Source organism: Aedes aegypti, chromosome 2 (assembly GCF_002204515.2).
Source record: "Aedes aegypti strain LVP_AGWG chromosome 2, AaegL5.0 Primary Assembly, whole genome shotgun sequence".
In the NCBI taxonomy this organism is placed as follows: Eukaryota; Metazoa; Arthropoda; class Insecta; order Diptera; family Culicidae; genus Aedes; species Aedes aegypti.
The window spans coordinates 265,446,505-265,466,939 of record NC_035108.1 but is presented as its reverse complement, the minus strand read 5'-3'; the positions used below and the strand labels follow the sequence as shown (position 1 = coordinate 265,466,939).

General features: G+C 42.9%; 1 protein-coding gene across 3 annotated transcripts in view; it reads left to right on the top strand.

Annotated features, from left to right (window-relative positions):
- The window catches only part of LOC5572932 (ADAMTS-like protein 1), an 844,534-nt gene that overhangs the window by 564,166 nt on the left and 259,933 nt on the right, over window positions 1-20,435 (top strand). For all 3 annotated transcript variants that reach the window (XM_021845003.1, XM_021845002.1, XM_021845001.1), the window contains exon 2: window positions 10,275-10,344. In XM_021845003.1, the coding sequence (XP_021700695.1) occupies window positions 10,315-10,344 (30 nt within the window). In that variant the 5' untranslated portion in view covers window positions 10,275-10,314. The remainder of the gene's footprint in view (window positions 1-10,274; window positions 10,345-20,435) is intronic.

Below are 20,435 nucleotides of genomic sequence, written 5' to 3'. Positions count from 1 at the left end.
TATTGTGGGTCAACGACAAAAGCGAAATCAGTTGCTATTCTTGGGCGGGCCTGATTTGCAGGATATCTTTGATAACCTCCCAGGAGTTAATGATGTTCCTCACGAAGCTATTGATCCGCCTTTTTATGACATTGCTGTCGAGAAATTGGATGCCCATTTTCAACCCACTCGTCGACGCACGTATGAACGCCACGTTTTTCGTCAAATTTCTCAAAAAGTTGGTGAGCGATTCAATGATTTCGTAATGAGACTACGCACTCAGGCCAACAGGTGTGAATTTGATCAAGATGGAGGTTCCGTGCTGGATAGTATGATTATCGACCAGATTGCAGAGAAATGCCTTTCGCCGTCTTTGAGGAAGAAGATTCTGGAAAAAGACAGGTCGTTGAATGAAGTGGTCGCAATTGGAAAAACAATCGAAGATGTAGAAATGCAGTGTAAGGAGTTAGTTTGCGGAGCTCCTACTGAAGTTGTGAACAACGTGCGTATGAATCAGAATCTAATGTTCAAAAAGATTCCCGCGTTTAATCGCCCCCAAAATTGGTCAATGTTGCCTTCGAAGGAACGACAATTTCAGTACTCAAGGGCACAACAGAGATCTTTCATGCCAGAACTACGGACCAATTCATCAATTCCATCAAATGCAAGGCCGTATCAACCACCGATGGGTCAACGTTCCTCATTCATCGAAACCAGGATCTGCTTCAGCTGCGGACGACGTGGGCATTTGAAGGGAAGTGTGGAGTGCCCGGCACGTGAACAGCAATGTGCGAAGTGTAAATCTAAAGAACATTTCGCAAAGTGGTGCACCAAAAGGGTTTACGAGGGTCCTAAAAAGGAACCGACTCCCAAGCGAATCAAGGCAGTTTTCGAGGAAGAAAATACTCGAGGAGAGTTTCAAGCAAGGGAAGATAAGGAAGCCGAAATCTGTTACGTTATGGGTCAGAATGTTTTCCGATTCCTCATCGGGGGCATTGGAGTCAAAATGGCTATAGATTCCGGAGCTGCGGCAAACCTCATTGACCTTGCCACATGGAACGAATTACGCGAGTCAGGAGCAACCTTAACGTTTCAGAAGCAACCTGATCGTTCTTTCAAAGCTTACGGAACAGAGGAGCCACTTAAACTGATCGGTATGTTTGGCGCAACCATTGAGGCACATGAGAATAAAACGGAAGCAGTTTTCTATGTAGCTGAGAACGGGAAACAAAACTTGCTCGGTGACGAAACAGCAAAGATACTTAAGGTTCTGAAGATTGGTTACAACGTGGGGGCTGTGCAAGAGAGTTCTTGTTTTCCGAAAATGAAAGGAATTTTGGTAGAAATTCCAATCGACCCCACCATCAAACCGGTACAACTACCATATAGACGAGTCCCTTTTGCAATTGAGGAAAAACTCGCAAAGAAGCTGGAATATCTAATCGATCAGGACATTATTGAGCGTGTTGAAGAACCATCTCCTTGGGTATCCCCTATCGTACCAATTCTCAAAGATTCAGGAGAAATTCGCTTGTGCGTGGATATGCGACGTGCCAATAATGCTGTCTTGCGAGAAACTCACCCACTTCCGATAGTGGAGGAGCTATTCGCCGGTATAAATGGAGCGGTAAGATTCTCAAAGATAGATGTGAAAGAAGCATATCACCAAGTCGAAATATCAGAGAGGTCAAGGCCAATTACAACGTTTATCACGAAGCAAGGACTGTTCAGGTAATGGGTGAAGATGATTTTGATTTTTGTTGTTGTTGGGTAAATGAAATAAATGAAATGTTGAATTCCGGGAACAATTTCTTTTTCTTAATCTTGACAGATACAAACGGCTAATGTTTGGGATAAGCTGCGCTCCTGAACTCTTCCAGAAAGTTATGGAGTCTGTTGTAGCTGGATTAGAAGGGGTTGTAGTTTATCTGGACGACGTACTAGTATCGGGCAGAACCCAAGCAGAACATGATAAAAGGTTGCATTTGCTTCTTAACCGAATGAAAGAATATGGAATTCTTTTGAACGAAGACAAATGTGTCATAAACGTGAGCCAAATTGAGTTTCTTGGCCATGAATTGACAAAAACCGGAATAAGACCCACTGAGAGCAGAATTTCGGCGATCAAGAGTTTCCGTGAACCCCGAAATGTATCGGAATTGCGCAGTTTCTTGGGCCTCATTACATATGTTGGACGTTTTATTCCGCATCTTGCTGACAAAACAGAACCACTACGAAAGCTACTTCGAGATGGTGAGAAATTTATTTGGATGGATTTGCACAAACAAGCATTCGATTCTATCAAATCAGCTGTATGTGAAGCGGATTTTTTGGGTTATTTTGACACAAAAGATCAATGCATACTAGTAGCAGATGCAAGTCCGACTGGATTGGGGGCAATGCTATTGCAGAAGGACGAACAAGGGAACAGCAGAATTATATCATTCGCTAGCAAAGCATTGACACCAATAGAGCAGCGTTATTTACAAACAGAACGCGAAGCCTTGGCTTTAGTCTGGGCTGTAGATAAGTTTAAGTTGTACCTTTTGGGAAAACGCTTCAAACTTATTACAGACTGTAAGCCATTGCATTTCCTTTTCAAGGAACGTGCCAAGCCTTGCGCCCGAATCGAAAGATGGGTTATGCGCCTACAATCTTACAATTTCGAAGTAGTCTATGAACCAGGATCTTGCAATTTGGCAGATGCGTTATCAAGACTTTCGGTTTCCGAAGCTACAGATTTTGATGTGACGGGAGAGGCCTGCATATATCAGCTTGTCCTTCAGGATACACCGAAAGCAATGTCCTTAGAGGAAGTTGAAAGGGAATCTTCCAAAGATTCGACTTTTATTGCTGTTCTTGAGAGTTTGAGTAATGGCGTATGGGACGATAAATCAAAAGGATACAAACCTTTTGCATCAGAGCTGTGTGTATCGGGAAAATTTTTGCTTCGAGGTGACCGATTGGTCATTCCGGAACAACTTCGACAAAGAGTAATGGAGATAGCGCACGAGTCACATCCAGGAATGGTTGTTATGAAACGCAGACTTCGCCAAAAAGTTTGGTGGCCAATGTTGGACAAGCAAGTTGAACATTTCGTAAAAAAATGCAAAGCCTGTGCAATGGTATCCGCACTTGATCCACCGGAACCTATGAATAGAACAGAAATGCCAGACCGCCCATGGAAACACTTGGCTGCCGATTTTGTTGGACCGTTGCCATCTGGACATAACTTGCTTGTCATAATAGACTACTTCAGTCGATTCACGGAGGTGATCATTATGAAACAGATAACTGCGACACTTACCGTCAAAGCATTACATGAAACGTTCTGTCGTTTTGGTATGCCAACATCGCTTAAGACAGATAATGGACCGCAATTTATCAGTAACGAACTGGAAGCTTTCTGTGAGGAATTTGGAATCAAACACATAAGAACCACACCATATTGGCCGCAAGCTAATGGCGAGGTCGAAAGAATCAATCGTTCAATTGGAAAGCGTCTAAAAATAAGCCAAGAAACATATGGGTCTGATTGGAAATGGGATATCCGCATGTTCGTTCTAATGCACAACTCGACTCCACATTCGACTACGGGAGTAGCACCGTCGACCTTAATGTTTGGTCGTGTTTTGAAGGACAAGTTACCGGGATTGATGACTAAAGGGTGCAAAATACTGGAGGAAGTACATGATCGCGATGCTGATAGGAAAATGCGGGAGGCAGATTATGCAAATCAACGGCGAATGGCGAGAACTAGTGAGATAAAGGTCGGTGATACCGTTATTGTGAAACGAGTTCATAAAGAGAATAAGCTGTCAACAACCTTCAGCCCAGAGGAACACGTAGTTGTTGATAGAAAGGGATCAGATGTGACAGTCAAATCGAAAGAGTCTGGCAAGGAATTACACCGCAACACAAAACATCTCAAGAAACTGGTAACAGAGAATAAGGATGAAATTCCAGAGCAAAATGGATGTCCAGATGAAGAGGGCAACAGCACTTCAAAGCCTGGAAACGTATCCATCGAGAATTCGGAGAGTCGTGAAGAAATCAGTTCCAGACCACGTCGCGAGACGAAACAACCGGCGTACTTGGAGGATTATCAAATTCATAATCTCAATAGTTTTTAAAGAAGAAGAGGAATGTAGTGTCGCACTAATCTATGAAATAACTAGAATATATATAAACCGTGAAACGATTATACCTTGCATTGTCAAATACCTTTGATTGTGTAGAAACGTTGCATCTTGTATACCCCGAGAGTTGAAGTGTAGAATTGGAGAATAAAGAGCACTTGTATTTCGACGCGCATCCGTGACACTTGTATTCTGTGTCTTATCCGAGATCCGATACAACAGCTAATATCTCAGAATCTTCTTTAGTTGATGGCATGCATTGATTTAGGCTAAATTTCTTGTAGAAATCGATTTTAGCGTGCCGAAAACCTATACCTACCACCGTACATCCCATGTTGGGAGGAAATACGAAAATTTGTTTCTCGCATCTCACATCCGATAACAACGGTTTTGGATAAAGTTTTCCCGGCCCCCAAGGCGCAAAGGTTCATCAGGTATGCACCGCTTGGCTATGTCTCTCTCTCTCTCGCTCAGTGGATTGTGGACGGTGTATTGTATGGAAAACCACGACTAAAAGCTGCTCGGGACATAATAAACTCGCTTGGGTGCCGAGAAAAAAAGTTCTGTCTGGCTGCGGAGTTTAGCGTATTTTGCGAACATCGAACTGATGTTTCTGCAATTGATGTAGGTTTCCAAAAATAATAAAATCTCTGCTCGAAGTTTAATTTTGAGTGGCTCTGAATTACTACTGGTCAACAATTGTGGGCTTCCTGGCCATGCGGTAAGCGGCGTCATTCGTTTAGGCGTATTGTGCCACGAGGTGTGGGTTCGATTCCCGCTCCAGTTGGTGGAAACTTTTCGTAAAACGAAAAATTCATCACTGGGTTACTGGGTGTTCCGTGCTGTCCGTTACCTTATGTTAGTGATCGTTCAGTCTGTGCAGCCTTTGGCTGAAGACGGTGTAAATTGTCTTTTTTTTCTTTTTATAACCTTGTATCGTAGTGATAAAAACGTTGGCATTCTCTGGGGCTAACGGACAAACACTGTTATCAGTTGCATTCAAATTTTTGTTTATTCGTCTTTTTATTCTTCTTCTTCTTGGCATTACATCCTTACTGGGACAGAGCCTGCTTCTCAGCTTGGTGTTCAATGAGCATTTCCCCAGTTATTGAATGAAAGCTTTCTTGGACAAAGTTTTCATTTTCGTATTCATATATTGTGTGGCATGTACAATGATACTCTTTACCCAGGGAAGTCAAGACAATTTCGATTACGAAAAGATCCTGGACCGACCGGTGATCAAACCCAGACACCTTCAGCATGACTTTGCTTGTCTGGACTCTAACCTCCAATTCCTCTAATTCCCTAATCTCTAATTCCCAATTGAAATTTGAAAGGCTTGTGTAAATTTAATTAACAAGCCATTGAGTTACAACTTTGGAGGACTCTTAAAACTTACCAGAATGGAATTGAACTTATCCAGTACTAATATAAATATGGATTATATGTTCATAAAATGTGTACTGACATAGCTTCATGATTACATAGGTAGCTATCCACATAGCAGGACTCGTAATCAATAAACGCTGTAGGAGAAGAATGCCATAAACATCAGGCGCGTCTGGAGATAATCCTTATAATATACAACTTCATTTATAAAATAATAAAGTTCCTGACTAAAATATATATACTGCAACATCCCAAACGACCAACAATTTCACGCGAGAGTAAAACCACTAAATCCTTCTTCCTCCAAAACCAGCATGCAACCAAACCGCAAAACCCGAATCAGGGAGGCGTTTCCAACGGCAAAGAAATTCAGCAAGCTTGCGGCTTATTATTGAATCATAAAATTTGATACCAATTTTCAATAACGGCACTTCCAACCCAACCTCGGGCAGCTCGAAGAAAAAAAAACCGCAACCGGAAAACGCTAACAAAAAAAAAGGAAGAAACACGAGTACACCGCTCTAACGAACTCCTAAAATAAATGGCCACCCGTAGAACCCTTTCTTGTGGGCTTGGTGAAAAGTCGCCGGGAAGAAAAATGTCTCTTGCCAGAGCGAATTTTTCTAGTTCCAGTTTCACTGCTTTCGGCAGGAAGGGATAAGTTTTTTGCTGTTAGCTCCTCTTTAGTGTGGCGTGGGGCACACGCTAGGAATGATTCACACAATTCATGTACTAATGGCGCAAAAATGTACGTTCTGCAAATGAAACATAGGGGTAAAGTCCGAATGAAATTATTTTGCTAGGAAAACAGCTGACGTTTTTGTTTAATCATGATTTTTGAAGTTTTCATATGTACAAAACAAGTTTTTGTTCCAAGCACCAAAATATAGTTATTCAATTAATTTCAGATCACTGAAACTAATGCCATTTTTACATACGTCACAGCACGTCTAGTTTTTTTCTAATTGTTAATCAAAAATGCATCGTTCATCGATTTTAACTCACTTGCATGCAAGCTTTGAAGCTTGTCTGCCGATTTATGTGCTCTTTTTACTACAGATATCAGTTTTCAGCTATCAAATAACACGAAGCAACGAGGTTTGTAACATTTTCGTCACTCAAAAGATGTTTTTATTCAATATGTCACAGTACGTTTGTTTTTCAAAATTGACTATTGAAAATCATTTATCAGTTTTAGAAAACTTGCATGCAAGTTTTACAGCTTGCAGGCCAATTTATGAGCTTAATTGACTGCAGACATCAGCTTTCAGCTGTCGAATAATACGAATCAACGTGATCTGTATAATTGTTGTCACTAAAAAGGTATATGTTATTTATTTGGAAAATGTTGTATCCCTCCATGTAGGGGAATCGACAAATATTTCATGAAGGCAGTATTGGAAATCCTGTTAAAAGCAGTGCTGGGAATGGTAATAGTAGTAGGCTTGACTTTTCGCGAAAATCACGTGGCTCACCCAGTACAGTAGTTCAAAAACGTGAATCTCATCAAGTAGCCTCTGTTGGGTGCTCGAATTTTCTAAATCATGAGTGTCATTGAAGGCCCTAAATGCGGGAAATGCAGCGGGAAATAGAACATTTTTCTACAGTAATTTCGGGTTGCCCTTAGCAACGAGTGTTTTGCAATTTTCAAGGCATTTGCCTACAGCAGCGATGGGCGTGAGTTTCACTTGCTTCGCCGACTGTGATTGGCTTTGTTTGGCTACTGTAGAGTGAGTTTCAGATTTTTTCCCAACCCTGGTTAAAAGAATAAACATAGTCCAAATCTCATTTACACACCACTTAAATCTGTTTTTTTTTATGTACAACTTTGACTCCCAGTAGGACAAACTTGTGAAGTTATGGAACATTTATAAAAACGGCTACAGATTCAACCTCAAATACACATAATTTTATCTTTGTGGTTGGTAAATGATGGGCGTACCATTGGTACCTTACATACCTATAGGAATGAAACAGACCCTTTTGGGTGGTCCTTAGCCGCCTGTCCAGCAACTCCTATCCCTACCTCCTCGTGGTACTGGCAACCGTAGTAAAGATCGGGTAACCAACCCCGGTGGAAACATAAGTCGTATACTGACAGGGAAGAGGGCTTGCTTCTGCAAACCTGGAGCGTCTGTATTCCATGTTAGGAGCGGCTGTTGATCACGTCAGGGGCGTCTGATCATCGTTCGAGTGCCAAAGGAGGACTCTACGCTGAATGGTAGCCGACAACGAAATAGTGTGCAAGTTGAGAACTAAAGGACCATTCTTGGACTTAAGCATATTAAACGCGTATAGCCCACACTCCAGAAGCACTGATAATGACAAAGATGCATTATGCGCCCATCGAACGCGAGTACGATCGCTGCCCAAGCTACGACGTCAATATCATCATATGAGATTTGAACGCTCAGGTTGACCAAGAATATGACTAATGAATTTGAAGTTTATATGGAGATTACTATGGAAAACGCCAACATTTTGTGTTCAGCCCTCTATCTCTTCGTCATAATGTTTTATGGAAAAGTGAACACAATCTTCTGATATGAAATCCTTTCAGCTACAATTTTGCCGAATACAACATTTTGATTGGACGTCTGGATAAATTGTTATTCATCATCATAAAGTGGGTTTGCAGTTTACATGCTTCACCAACTGTTCGGCAGGCCTCTGATCACTACCTGGTGATGGTGCAACTGCGCCCAAAAATATCCGTCATCAACGATGTACGGTACCGACGCCCGCCTCGGTACAATCTCCATCGGCTGAAACAATCGGATGCTGCCAATGCGTACGCGCAGCATCTTGAAGTAGCGTTGCCGAATGAGGGCGAGCTCGATAGGGCCCTTTTTTTAAACTACTGGAGGACAGTCAAAGCAGTTATTAACGACGCTGCCGGAAGCATTGTCGGATATGTGGAACGGAGCTCAAGAAAAGATTGGTTCGACGAAGAGTGCCATGAGTTTTTAGAGGAGAATTATGCAGCGCGGGCTGCAATTCTGCAGCATGGTACGCGACAAAACGTGGAACGATACAGACTGAAGCAGAAACAGCAAACCCGCCTACTCCGGGACAAAAAGCGCCGCCTGGAAGAGGTGGTATGCCAAGAGATGAAGTTGCTGTACCGTGCTCAAGAAACGCGGAGGTTCTATAAGAAGCTCAATACATCCCGCAAAGGCTTCGTGTCACGAGCTGAAATGTGCCGGGATAAGGATGAGAGCACCTTGACGGACGGACGCGAGGTAATTTAAAGGTGGTAGCAGCACTACGATACTGAATGGTGCAGAGAACACAGGCACAGAAGGTCAGGACAGCGAAGGCGATGGCTACGTCAGCACAGCGGACAGTGGAAATCAACCAGCTCCCACGATGGGGGAAGTTAAGGATGCCATTCAAAAGCTCAAGAACAACAAGGCCGCTGGCAAGGATGGTATCGGAGCCGAACTCATCAAGGTGGGCCCGGACAGGTTGGCCGCTTGTCAGCATCGGCTGATAGTCAGATTCTGGGAAACGGAAGAAGGGCGACAAACTGGATTGTGAAAATTATTGCGCAATCACTATCCTAAACGCCGCCTACAAAGTTCTTTCCCAGATTCTCTTCCATCGTCTATCACCTATAGCAAACAAGTTCGTGGGAAGTTATCAAGCAGGTTTCGTCGACGGCCGCACGACAACGGGCCATAACTTTTCCGTGCGGCAAATTCTCCAGAAATGCCGTGAGTACCAACGATGGATGGTGTGCAAAGCTGCGTGAAAATCTCGGGCGAACATTCCAGTACGTTCGGGTCTCGGCGGGGACAACGACAAGGTGATGGACTTTCAAGCTTGTTGTTCAATATTTCGCTTGAAGGTTGCATGCGGAGAGCCGGACTTAACAGTCGAGGCACGATTTTCACGAGATCCGGACAATTTGTTTGCTTCGCGGACGACATGGATATTATTGGGAGAAAATATGAAACGGTGGCAGATCTCCGGCGGCGTGCAGGAAAACGGTGTGTGGCGGCGAAGGATGAGCTCGCCCAACTTTACAACGAATCCACTGTCCAGAAGGTGATCAAAGCTGGAAGGATGAGCCGGGCAAGATAGTGTTCGTTTCGAATCCGGTCGCAGTGGCCTAAGTGGATTGACCAGATGCACCAGGAACTGGAGAGCGTGGGTCGAAGTAGAGGATGGAGAGAGGCGGCCATGAACCGAGTGCATTGGCTTAACATTATTGTTCACGAGGTTTCATCAAGTTGATTGATGTAGAACCAAATAAATAAATAATAATGTTGCCTTTGTGATAAGAAAAATCCACATGTTATATAAATAATATTTTCAAAATATGATTTTAATGATCATGAATTATATTTCTGTTTTTTAAATGTCCGATCCCTGTGCTATGTGTGAATCAGCTTTAGAGTGTGTATCTCGATTGGCTGTCGTTTGAGATTGAAACAATCGGGGTTCGGAAAAGCTTGGCAGAATAATAACAATGTCATCGATGGGGGTCAAATTGGAAGAGGTTCCAACTGGTCTCGCAGAGAGCCACTTAGTTCAGATAGAGTCGTAGGTTGGCGTTCAATGCAGATGACAGGCTCCCATTGCCAAACCAACTCCGAATGAATAAATCTTGTTCGACTTCTTGCTCTCGCACTTTAACGGCCGACAGTCGAGGGAGATGCGGCTCTGAATTTTATAGCCAGACGTTTTTATTAGCTTTCGATCCGTGTACGATAAACCAACTTTTCACTTATAATGTTGTATTTCTCTTGCTTCTTTTTGCAGATAATCAATAAAAGATGGTAGACGATCTAAGTTGATAAACATGGATTTCAAGGAAATAATACTACTGCTAGTAAGTACAGAAACTTTTTTACGATTACTTAGTGTTAGTTCTCATGGGTACCGAAATCTATTGCTCCTTGTTGATGACCACGATAATAATAAAGTTCTGTACTACACAAATAGAAAAAAAAAAATTATGTATAGGTGTATGTATCTCAGGTTATACGCAAGTGTTCTTCAATGGATTCAATTAATAGATTCGTGTTCACAGTTTTCATGGATCGATATTAAATAAGTAGGATGAGATAATTTTTCTCCATGTCTAATAGTTTCGTGAATACTTTACCCATTGAGATTTCGTTCCCTTTTGGCAATTCATCGGTTAATTCAAAACTTGATCATTGTATCATTAACAATTGAACAAAATATACAATTATTTTAAAATATTGCTTAAATGTTTACAAATGCCTAGGGTGTCTTCATCAATGTATCATTATCTACATTTTTTTTTTTTCACAATTTACACAGATTTACCTTTTTTACATCATTTTAGAAGTTTTTATAACTTTATTTGACGAAAATTTTAAAGTAATCGACTTCATCAAGCAATAGTATATATCTCCGATCCTTTTATTTGATTTTCAACCTTGTCGAAAAGGCCAGAAGCTGTATACTGCGGAAGACACAACCGACGGAGAGCTTTCTATGGACCCACTGAAATCCGATCAATCAAATTTATGTAAATATTTGGCGGCCTTATCTGATTGAATACAAATAGCGCGGACAATGCGCGAGCAAGGCGGGCACTAAAATGAGCCAGAAAGCTCTCACCCCGTGAATGGCAGGAAGCAGCATATTCCATCTGAAATTTTCAGATTCACTTACATTATTGACGAAATATGTAAACGATCGTTGGGTGTAATTGCTGATGTTTGTCGAATTAATTAATGCCTTTTTTGGTTACCCTCCCAACCGTAGAACCGTAGAACACCAAGTGCTTGAGTAAAGTGCTGATGCCTATCAAGGGCGGTTATTGGTTCGAGTGGGTTTAAATGGAAGGTGGGTGACCATAAACTTTGTGTCCTGTATGTTATATTCATGGCTAATGGGAAACTAATGACTAATTTTGATTGCGGGCAAGGTCAATGTATCAATGGTGTCTGGTCGGGCTGTGGATAGCGGTATAACTACGTTTAATTAATCCTTCTGGAATTGGTTTTGCCTAATTACGATCAATTAAAGTGGAATGTACCTTGGCGCAACTTTGTATAGGAGAAAAATAATGTCAAGTTTTACGGGACAACCGCAATGACCCATATTGATGAGATTGGTATAGATACACTGAACGCAATTAAGATACCAGCACCCTGTATTTTTATCAAAACTGTTTAATATATCTTTCTGGTGTTAACGGTTGCTAATTGTTAGCTATGTCTGAATTTAGTTGGAATTGATTTTGTGCATAGATTTATGAAAAAAGGGTGCGAGATACAATAACACTGAAAATTTCTTTTCGTATTTTATCCAATATAAGTTTTTAAAAGGGCATACGTTAGCCGAGTGGTTAGAGTCCGCGGTTATAAAGCAAAACCGTGTTGAAGGTGTCTGAGTTCGATGCTTATACGATGCTTATAAAATGGTGTTACAAAATAAACAGGGTTGGTTCTTTAAAAAGTAAGTCATTTAAACCTCCAGAGACTCCTGCTTATATGTTGAATTAGACACCTACTTTCTGTGTAAACATCCAAAAGCCATCCTCAAATGCGTCCACTATCCGTGGCTCGAAATGAGCTAATCTGATTATATGCGAAAACTTCAACCCATTAACCCAGTCAGGCTAGTAGCCGACAACCATCAGCAGGTACCTATCTGCAGTAAGAGTAACTACATTGTTACAACACCACCGAGCAAAACCAAACTGTAACCAAGGAATAACGAGAAGCTTGTTGTTTGCCAAACTTTCCCTTTGCTGTGTGGCGGCTGGTGAACCGCACAGCCACAAAGCCATCCAACCTTCGGAAGAAGTAGCTCTACCATAGTACAAAAGTAAGTTTAAAGCATGCACACTGTTGGCTTTCGTCACCCTTTGCAGGTTGGTATACCTCCTCAGGTGAAACCAGACTTGAGAAAAGAGATAGCTCCCTTGAAGCAAGTCCTTATGCTTTGGGCGACACTTTTGTAACTTTGCTCGGTTTGGCTGTCATTGTTCAATGGAAGAAGCTCCTTTTGGAGATGGCGACGACACCGGCTCTTGGAAGTGCTAAGCGGCATTGTCATGGGCGTGGTCAGGATTTCCACCAGGACGGAAAGGGGATGTGGAGAAAATGGGTGCATCATCTTCACGCACATCGCAATTGTTTCAAAAAAAAAGAAATGCTGAAGATTATTTTCAAGAAGTTTAATTACTAGTGTATCGGGCGGCGTAACACCCGTTGGAAATGTCGCAGAACTACCCACAGGGAAGCTGCAAATCTAACGGCTAGCCTGTCAACTGTTAGTTCTGCTAGTACGAGTAAAGTAGAAGATTGTTGATCAACAACGTATAGTGTGATCTGAAGGGCATGCTGTTGAATTTGTCATTAAAAGGTTGTTAGTCGGATACTGAAAATTAGCCTTAAAAATAAATTGTTAATAAATCAAATCCACATAAACAATTTCAGGTTAGTTGCATGGACACAATAATACTCTATTTAATGCATTGAAAGTATATCTAAACTACATTCTACAAGTACAGCGATGACTGTGAGTAAACTTATGACTATGCCCACGACTATGATTTATAACTAAGGAAACTACTTTCAAAACAGATAGATTGACTATAAAATATAGCACAGGACGGTTGTAAGGACGTTGAAAAGGTTGACTAGGAGTCACAGAATTGTGAGTATTTGTAATCTTTTTATCAAGCATTATTACATTATTACATTATTACATATTACAATTACATTATTGTTTTAGCTTTAAAGCTTTTCCATAAATAAAATGAATTGCTATGAGAACCGTGCCTACATCCTTTAAAGAATTCTACTCGACGCGAGGCTAGATCTGTAAAATCGACAGACTTGTGGACATTAAGCACAAATCCATGACGCCCCTAATTACGCGAGCAGCGGCGAAAGCCAATGCGGAGAACCCTCAGCGCACTTGCCAGGTGAGCAAACAATCCATTCACGCAGCAAACATGATAGCTTGCAATCGTTGGTGTCATCGTGCGTGTGTGGGGCAGGCTGAGAGTCTCGGTGGTAAGTGCACGTGTAAAGATTGTATCCCCACGGTGTCCATAAGTGATACTTCGGTGTCTGGGAGATCCAGTAACTCTTCGCGGTCGACGCTTCGACGGTTGGAGGAAGAAAAGAAGGCACATAAGGAGACCCTGGCTGAGAAAGCTGGCCTGGAAAGGAAATACTTCAATGAAAAATAGGCTCTACTGTTGACGGAGGCGGAGGCCACAGGAGCAGAAAGTTAGCGAAGTCGTCATAGTCGAGAAAGTCAACACGCTCAGGTTCGGGAATGGATTCATAGAGTAGACGAAGCTGCCGGGGATTTCCGATTCTCGAAAATGTCGAGGAAATATTCCCACTGATTCCGCTCGCCAGTGCAATGAGTGCTCCAAGGGGAATGGTAACGAAATACACCGGAACAGTGTCAAAAATCCCATCTTCAACGATGAAGGAGGCAACGAACGCTGGAAATAAGATTTCATCATCGAAGCCTGCGACTGAATGGGCTATTGGCAATGTTGTTACTGGAGGTGTAGGTTATCGAAACACCTCGCTCGCATTCAGCACAGCCACAACCACCAGCGAAATATACGGTCGCCGTCTACACCACAACCATCCCATCTGTTGCAGTCGCCGCTGGACCATTCAAGCAGTCCGGCTGAACAGAGAACGTTGGTCCAACCAACGATGATATCGTCGTTCGATGAGTTGTCGCAGTTTCCACACAGCCATGCAAACCAGAAATTGGGTATGTATAATGAAATAGAGAAACGATCGAATCCTCCATCTGTATTTCGCTCATCTTACACCCCGCAACCACCGCATCCACTCGTTTCGGAGGTTTTAGTACATGATACACCGGTTTCACCGTCGTCGTCACATGCACCGCTACAGCAACAGCTTGGACCAAACGTTAGCTATCTGCAGCAATTGTAAAACCAACAAGTAATGTGAGGGCAATTCCAACAGCAATTGTCTGCCAAGCAGGTGGCACCTAAGGAACTTCCTATGTTCTCAGGAAATCCCGAGGAAAGGCCTCTTCTAATAAGTAGCTTTTGCAATTCTACCGCCATGTGTGGCTATTCACAGGCGGAGAATTTGATGCGATTGCAGCGATGCCTCAAAGGCCCGAAGCAGTCAAAAGTAACCTGATGCTACCTTCGTCGGTGACGAAAGTTATAGAGACGCTAGAAACGTTCTTCGGTAGTCGAGGGCGACTTGTACAGTCGCTGCTTAATCTTGTTAGTCATCTCAAGGCCGCAAACCAACAAATGCTGCAAGAGCAAGTGGATAAATTGCCACCACAACTCTGGCTAGATTGGACTTTGTATAAAAAAGCCGCTGGACACGTGGATTTGGGAACCTTCTGCGACTTCATTTCGGCGACTTCGACGGATCTCGATCAGGCGAAAAGGAAAGGCCAAAGGAGGAAAAGGCGTTCATCAACACTCACGTGACTTCCGAGCCCAAGAAGTTGGAGCAGCAGGGAAAGATGGTTGAAAACAAAGACAAGCCGTGCTATATTTGCCAAAGTGTAAAGCACAGAATCAAGGACTGCAACAAGTTCAAGTCCTTGCCACTTGGCGTACGTCTGAAGGCGGTAGAGACACACCAACTGTGTGCGATATGTCTGGTACCCCACGGACGATGGTCTTGCAAGACCACAAGGACCTGTGGAATCGGAAACTGTGACAAGAAGCATCATTCGTCTTTGCATCCCAGCCAACCGACTACTACCAAATCAACTTCTTCTGATAACTCCGGGGCACCGTCAATATCCGATGTCATCGTTAATCTGCACGACCAAATCCAGAAAGCTACGATTTTCCGTATAATCCCAGTGATTCTGGGCGGCAAGCAGGCAAGAGTATCTACTTTTGCCTTTCTTGACGAAGGTTCTTCGTCGACATTGATTGATGCTGAAATTGCTTAGCTATTGAATATTGAAAGAGAATTTCAGTCACTGTTGCTGACATGGACAGCGAATGTTTCTCGACATGAATCGAATTCTCGGCTGGTCAATCTGATGATCTCTGGGGAAGAATGCCTCCAAATTTTCCCATTGACGGCTGTGAGTACCGTGAACAGTTTAGATCTTCCTATACACTACTATGGTGGTGTACTATGGTGAATTGTTTAAGCGATACCCGTCTTTAGCTGGCCTACCTGTGAAGAGCTACAAAGAAGCCGTTCCGAGAATCCTGATTGGACTGGACAATTTGAAACTCGCGTAGCAGCCAAAACAAGACTGGGAAGGGCTATTTTCGGAATAGGAAATGCGAGTTCGTCGTCAGTTTTTCACATCAACAAGAGCGTGGAGGACAGCAACCTGCACGAACTCGTCAAAGGTTACTTTGCGATGGAAAATCTTGGCGTTTCTGCGACACGTGAACTGGAATTTGAAGAAGATCGACGAGCGAAAGAAATATTGCGACAAACGACTGTCAAGCATAGTGACGGCCACCATGAGACAGGACTGTTGTGGTGGTTTAATTTGGTGGAACTACCATCTATGGTATGGCGGAACGTCGTTTGATTTGTCTCGAACGGAAGCTACGTAACAGCATAGCATTTCACGAGAGTTTGGACAAACAAATTGCCAAGTACCAGGCCAAAGGCTATCCTCATAGGATAACGTCGCAGGAACTCGACGAAAGTGATCAACGTCGAAATTGGTACCTCCCTCTTGGCGTTGTAAAAAATCCGTGCAAACCTGGAAAGGTGCGCATCATCTGGAACGCGGCTGCCAAGGCGAACGGAGTTTCGCTCAATGACATGCTGTTGAAGGGCCCAGACCTTCTTACATCGTTGCCAGCAGTATTGTGTCGCTTTCGACAGCGCAGGTGGCGATCGCTGGGGACATCCATGAAATGTACCATCAGCTGAAGATTAGGAAAGAAGATCGTCAGGTACAACAGAACCGACCCGTCTGAAAAGCCGGACATATTTGTGATGAACGTGGCCATCTTTAGGTCCACATTTTTGCCTTGTTCTGCAAACTACGTAAAGAATACAAACGTGATGAAGTGGCAAGAAGCACTACCAGAAGCGGCAGTAGCAGTAATAGAAACTCACTATGTAGATTACTATTTGGACAGTCGAGATACGGAAGAAGAATAAGCAATACTGGCGTCTGATTTACGTAAGATTCAGCAGAATGCAAGCTTTGAGCTACGTAACTGGTGTTCAAACTCGTTGAATGTGCTGCACATCATCGGAGAAGGCGCAACTGAAACGAAGAAGGAGTTCTACGCTGACAAAGGAAATCAAGTGGAGCGTGTTCTTGGTATGGCCTGGGTACCGGAAGAAGACTTCTTCATGCACTCCGTCAAGTTACCGGACAACCAGGAACCGGCAGGATCATCAAAGTTCACTGCAACGAAACGAAATGTCCTGAGGTTCGTGATGAGCGTTTTTGACCCGCTCGGGTTGATGGCGCATTTACTGGTGCACGGTAGGATGATCATACAAGACCTGTGGAGGGTTCAAGTTGGTTGGGATGATGCGATTCCAGCGAACATTTTCGAGAACTGGAAACGATGGATCAAGCACTGCCGTTATACGCATAATTGTCCCATGTTCCAAAATATGCAATCGAGAAAAACGAGTTTAAAGATTTTAACACATTCAGGCCTCGTATTGACCAAGTGTGGGGTAAATTAAATTAAAATCTTCACAATAGTATAAAGAATAGCGTGTTTATTAGAGTCAAGAGTTTGTATTATGGGAATAAAGTAAATTTAGCTACGAAATTCAAAGTGGGACTGTTATGCCAAGAAATACGGGGTTTTTGGTGCATTTCTACGCATAACAGTCCCACTGAGAGTAGTGACCAATTATGTGCTAAGTATACTGCTGTAGATGACCGTTCTTACGTATAGATTGCACCAAATGTAGAGGACGTATATCCTCAAGACTTTCTTAAGGCACCTTATGAAGGCTCAAGTGACATGTGCCAAACGGAGCCACGTGTGGGGAAGTGAAAAAAATGGGGATGGAAAGCAAAGTTTTCTGTATGTGTGATTGAGAAAATGTATAAGTTAGTCAAAGAAAGAGTGGATGAGTAAGTTGGAGAGTTTATAAGATGTAATAAATTCCTAAATCGGCTCTTCCAGTTGCAAGCTTGACAGAAACTCATCTGTGAATTTAAGGTCATTCTGCGGAGTAAATATTTAGCTCAAAATTCACGACACAAATCTTCACACGATTTGACATTTCTTTGGACTTTGTTTGCAATACATATCATGATAGTTGATACATAGTAAATTAAGTTTTAGAACCACCAACATATTAGCAACTTGCACCGAAGAGCCAACTATGCGGAATAACCCAGTATGTGACCAGGTCATCCTATTCTTCTTTTGACTTGACTTTGACTTCTTCTTGACTTCATCAAGTTTGGTATGTCGCAAGATAGGTCTCAAGACCGCCAATATAATGGCCACTTCCCCTGAGGAACAGGGTATCCAAAACAACCTGGCATGTTATCAAGTCATCCAGGAACCTTTGAATTACCCTTCTTCAGCTTTGATTTGTGAATTTATGAAGTTTGATGTTGCCAGCTATGTTTCAGAACCGACAGTTTAGAGGCCATTTCCCCCAGGAAACTGGGAATTCAGAACAACCCGACATGTGCTCAAGTAATTCAAATACATTTGAACCAACTGTAGACTTGATTTGCAAATTCATGAAAATTGATATGTCGCAAGCCAGGCTTCAGATTCGCCAATATAATGGCCACTTCCACCAGTGAACCGGTATTCGGACCAACCCAGCATATGGCCAAGTCATCCAAAAACGGTCGAACTATTTTTATTTGGACTTGGATTGCTAAATCATGAAGTTGATTTGTCGCAAGCCATGGACTCAAAATTAAAGTGTTTACTGATTCTTTCGGATTATTTCAGTACTCCTCGTGATGAATCCAAAATTTCAGTGACGGCGGTTCAAAAAATTGAACAAAAAAAACCGTGATTGACCATGAAAATTCAAATGCAATTCATTGAAAAACGGATGGGAAATAATATTTTGATATTGAGATTTCAATCAAATTTGACGTCAGACTCGCGTGAAGGACGAATGCATCCAGATAATACAAACACATAAAACAGGTTGTGTTCCTCATGGGATGTAAAGCCAACGTAAAAAGATGTTCAAAACGATTTTCCCAAACACCAGCTAATTCAAAACTGACAACTGAATATTTTGTTCAAGATTAGCGTAGCGAATTGTATAGTGTGACAGTTATGCGTAGAAATACAGTAGTGGGACAGTTATGCGTGGAAATTCAACAATGGGACAAATTGACTTGGCTTGCTTTTCATTGAGTTTCCGAACAAAGTTAATTTTTGGTAAGTGTTTTCTAAAACTATACGTAAAAATAAACTGTTTGATGACAAAAAGTCAAAATGCACAAAAAGTAACATGGGACAATTATGCGTATAACGGCAGAGCAGCTTTCCAAACTGAGTGAAATACGTATTGCACGTTGTTATTTTCCCGGATACTGCACATATTTGTAGACGCAAGTAAGTTTGCATTCGCTTGTGTTGGCCATTTCCGGATAATTGATCGTGGTTAACCACGATGTGCATTGATAGCATCAAAGGCCAAAGTGGCTCCACTGAAGCCGCTGTCAGTCCCTAGATTAGAGCTACAAACTGCTGTTATCGAGAGTCGATTAGCGAAATCCATCGCCGAGACCCACATCCTTCCTGTAAGTAGCCGATTCTTTTGGAGCGACTCTCAAGATGTCCTTTCCTGGATCGCCTCAGACACTAGGAAGTACAAACAGTATGTAGCAGTATGAATTGGTGAGATTCTGGAAGATACGCAGCCTGATGAGTGGCACTGGATACCCACCAAACTCAATGTCGCGGACGCGGCCACGAAATGGGGAAAAGGTCCCTCCTGAAAATCGGACAACCGGTGGTTCACAGGACCAGAATTCCTTTTGCTGTCGGGGAACGGGTGGCCCCAGCAGCAGGAACCTACAGTGAGTACCAATGAAGAATACGAACTGTGCAAGTGCATCGATTGATGTTTCGGCAACCATGCGCCGAGCCGCATCGGTTCTCCAAGTGGGAACGAATGCTCAGAAGCACGGCATAAGCGTTTTCGTTTATGGATCGCTATTTGAACTTCGACAAACAAGCGGCTAAACAAGGGCTGAATCAGGAGGATCTGGTTCGCGCAGAGAGAGCTCTGTGGCGAATTGCTCAAGCGGATTCATACTCCGAGGATTTTTTCTCAGTCTACAGAAAATCAAAAATGCAGAAAGAAATCCGGCATTGAAACTCGAGAGGAGCAGTCCAATCAAGCAACTATCACCATTCATAGACGACTTTGGCGTTCTTCGTATAGCAGGTCGAACAGAAGCTTCCCCGTTGGCTGCATACGATGCAAAATTCCCAGTGATCCTGCGAAAAGATCATCGTGTCACCGAGCTTCTAGTGGACTGGTATCACAGACGGTTTGATCATCAGAGCAATGAAACGAGATTCGTCAACGATATTACATTTCCACATTCGGATGATGGTGCGCCAAGTAGCAAGACGATGTCAATGGTGCATCGTGCACAAAGCGTGCCCTGAAGTGCTTAGGGTGGCGCCTCTACCGCACGTGTAATACCGTTTGTCCGACCGTATTCACTAGTTGGAATCGATTATTTCGGCTCATACTGGTAAAGATCGGGCGAAGTCAAGTGAGGCGCTGGGTAGCGTTCTTTACTTGTTTGGTGGTGAGAAAGGTTCATTTGGAAGTTGTCGAATCACTGTCTACGGAATCCTGTACGCCGATTCATCGCGCGCCGAGGTGCCCCAACGCAAATTTACTCCGATCATGGAACGAATTTTGTAGGGGCTAGTAGAGAGTTGGCTGCTCAAATTGCTACACTGAATCAAGAGTTGTCGGAGAGCTTCACCGACGCCAGAACACGTTG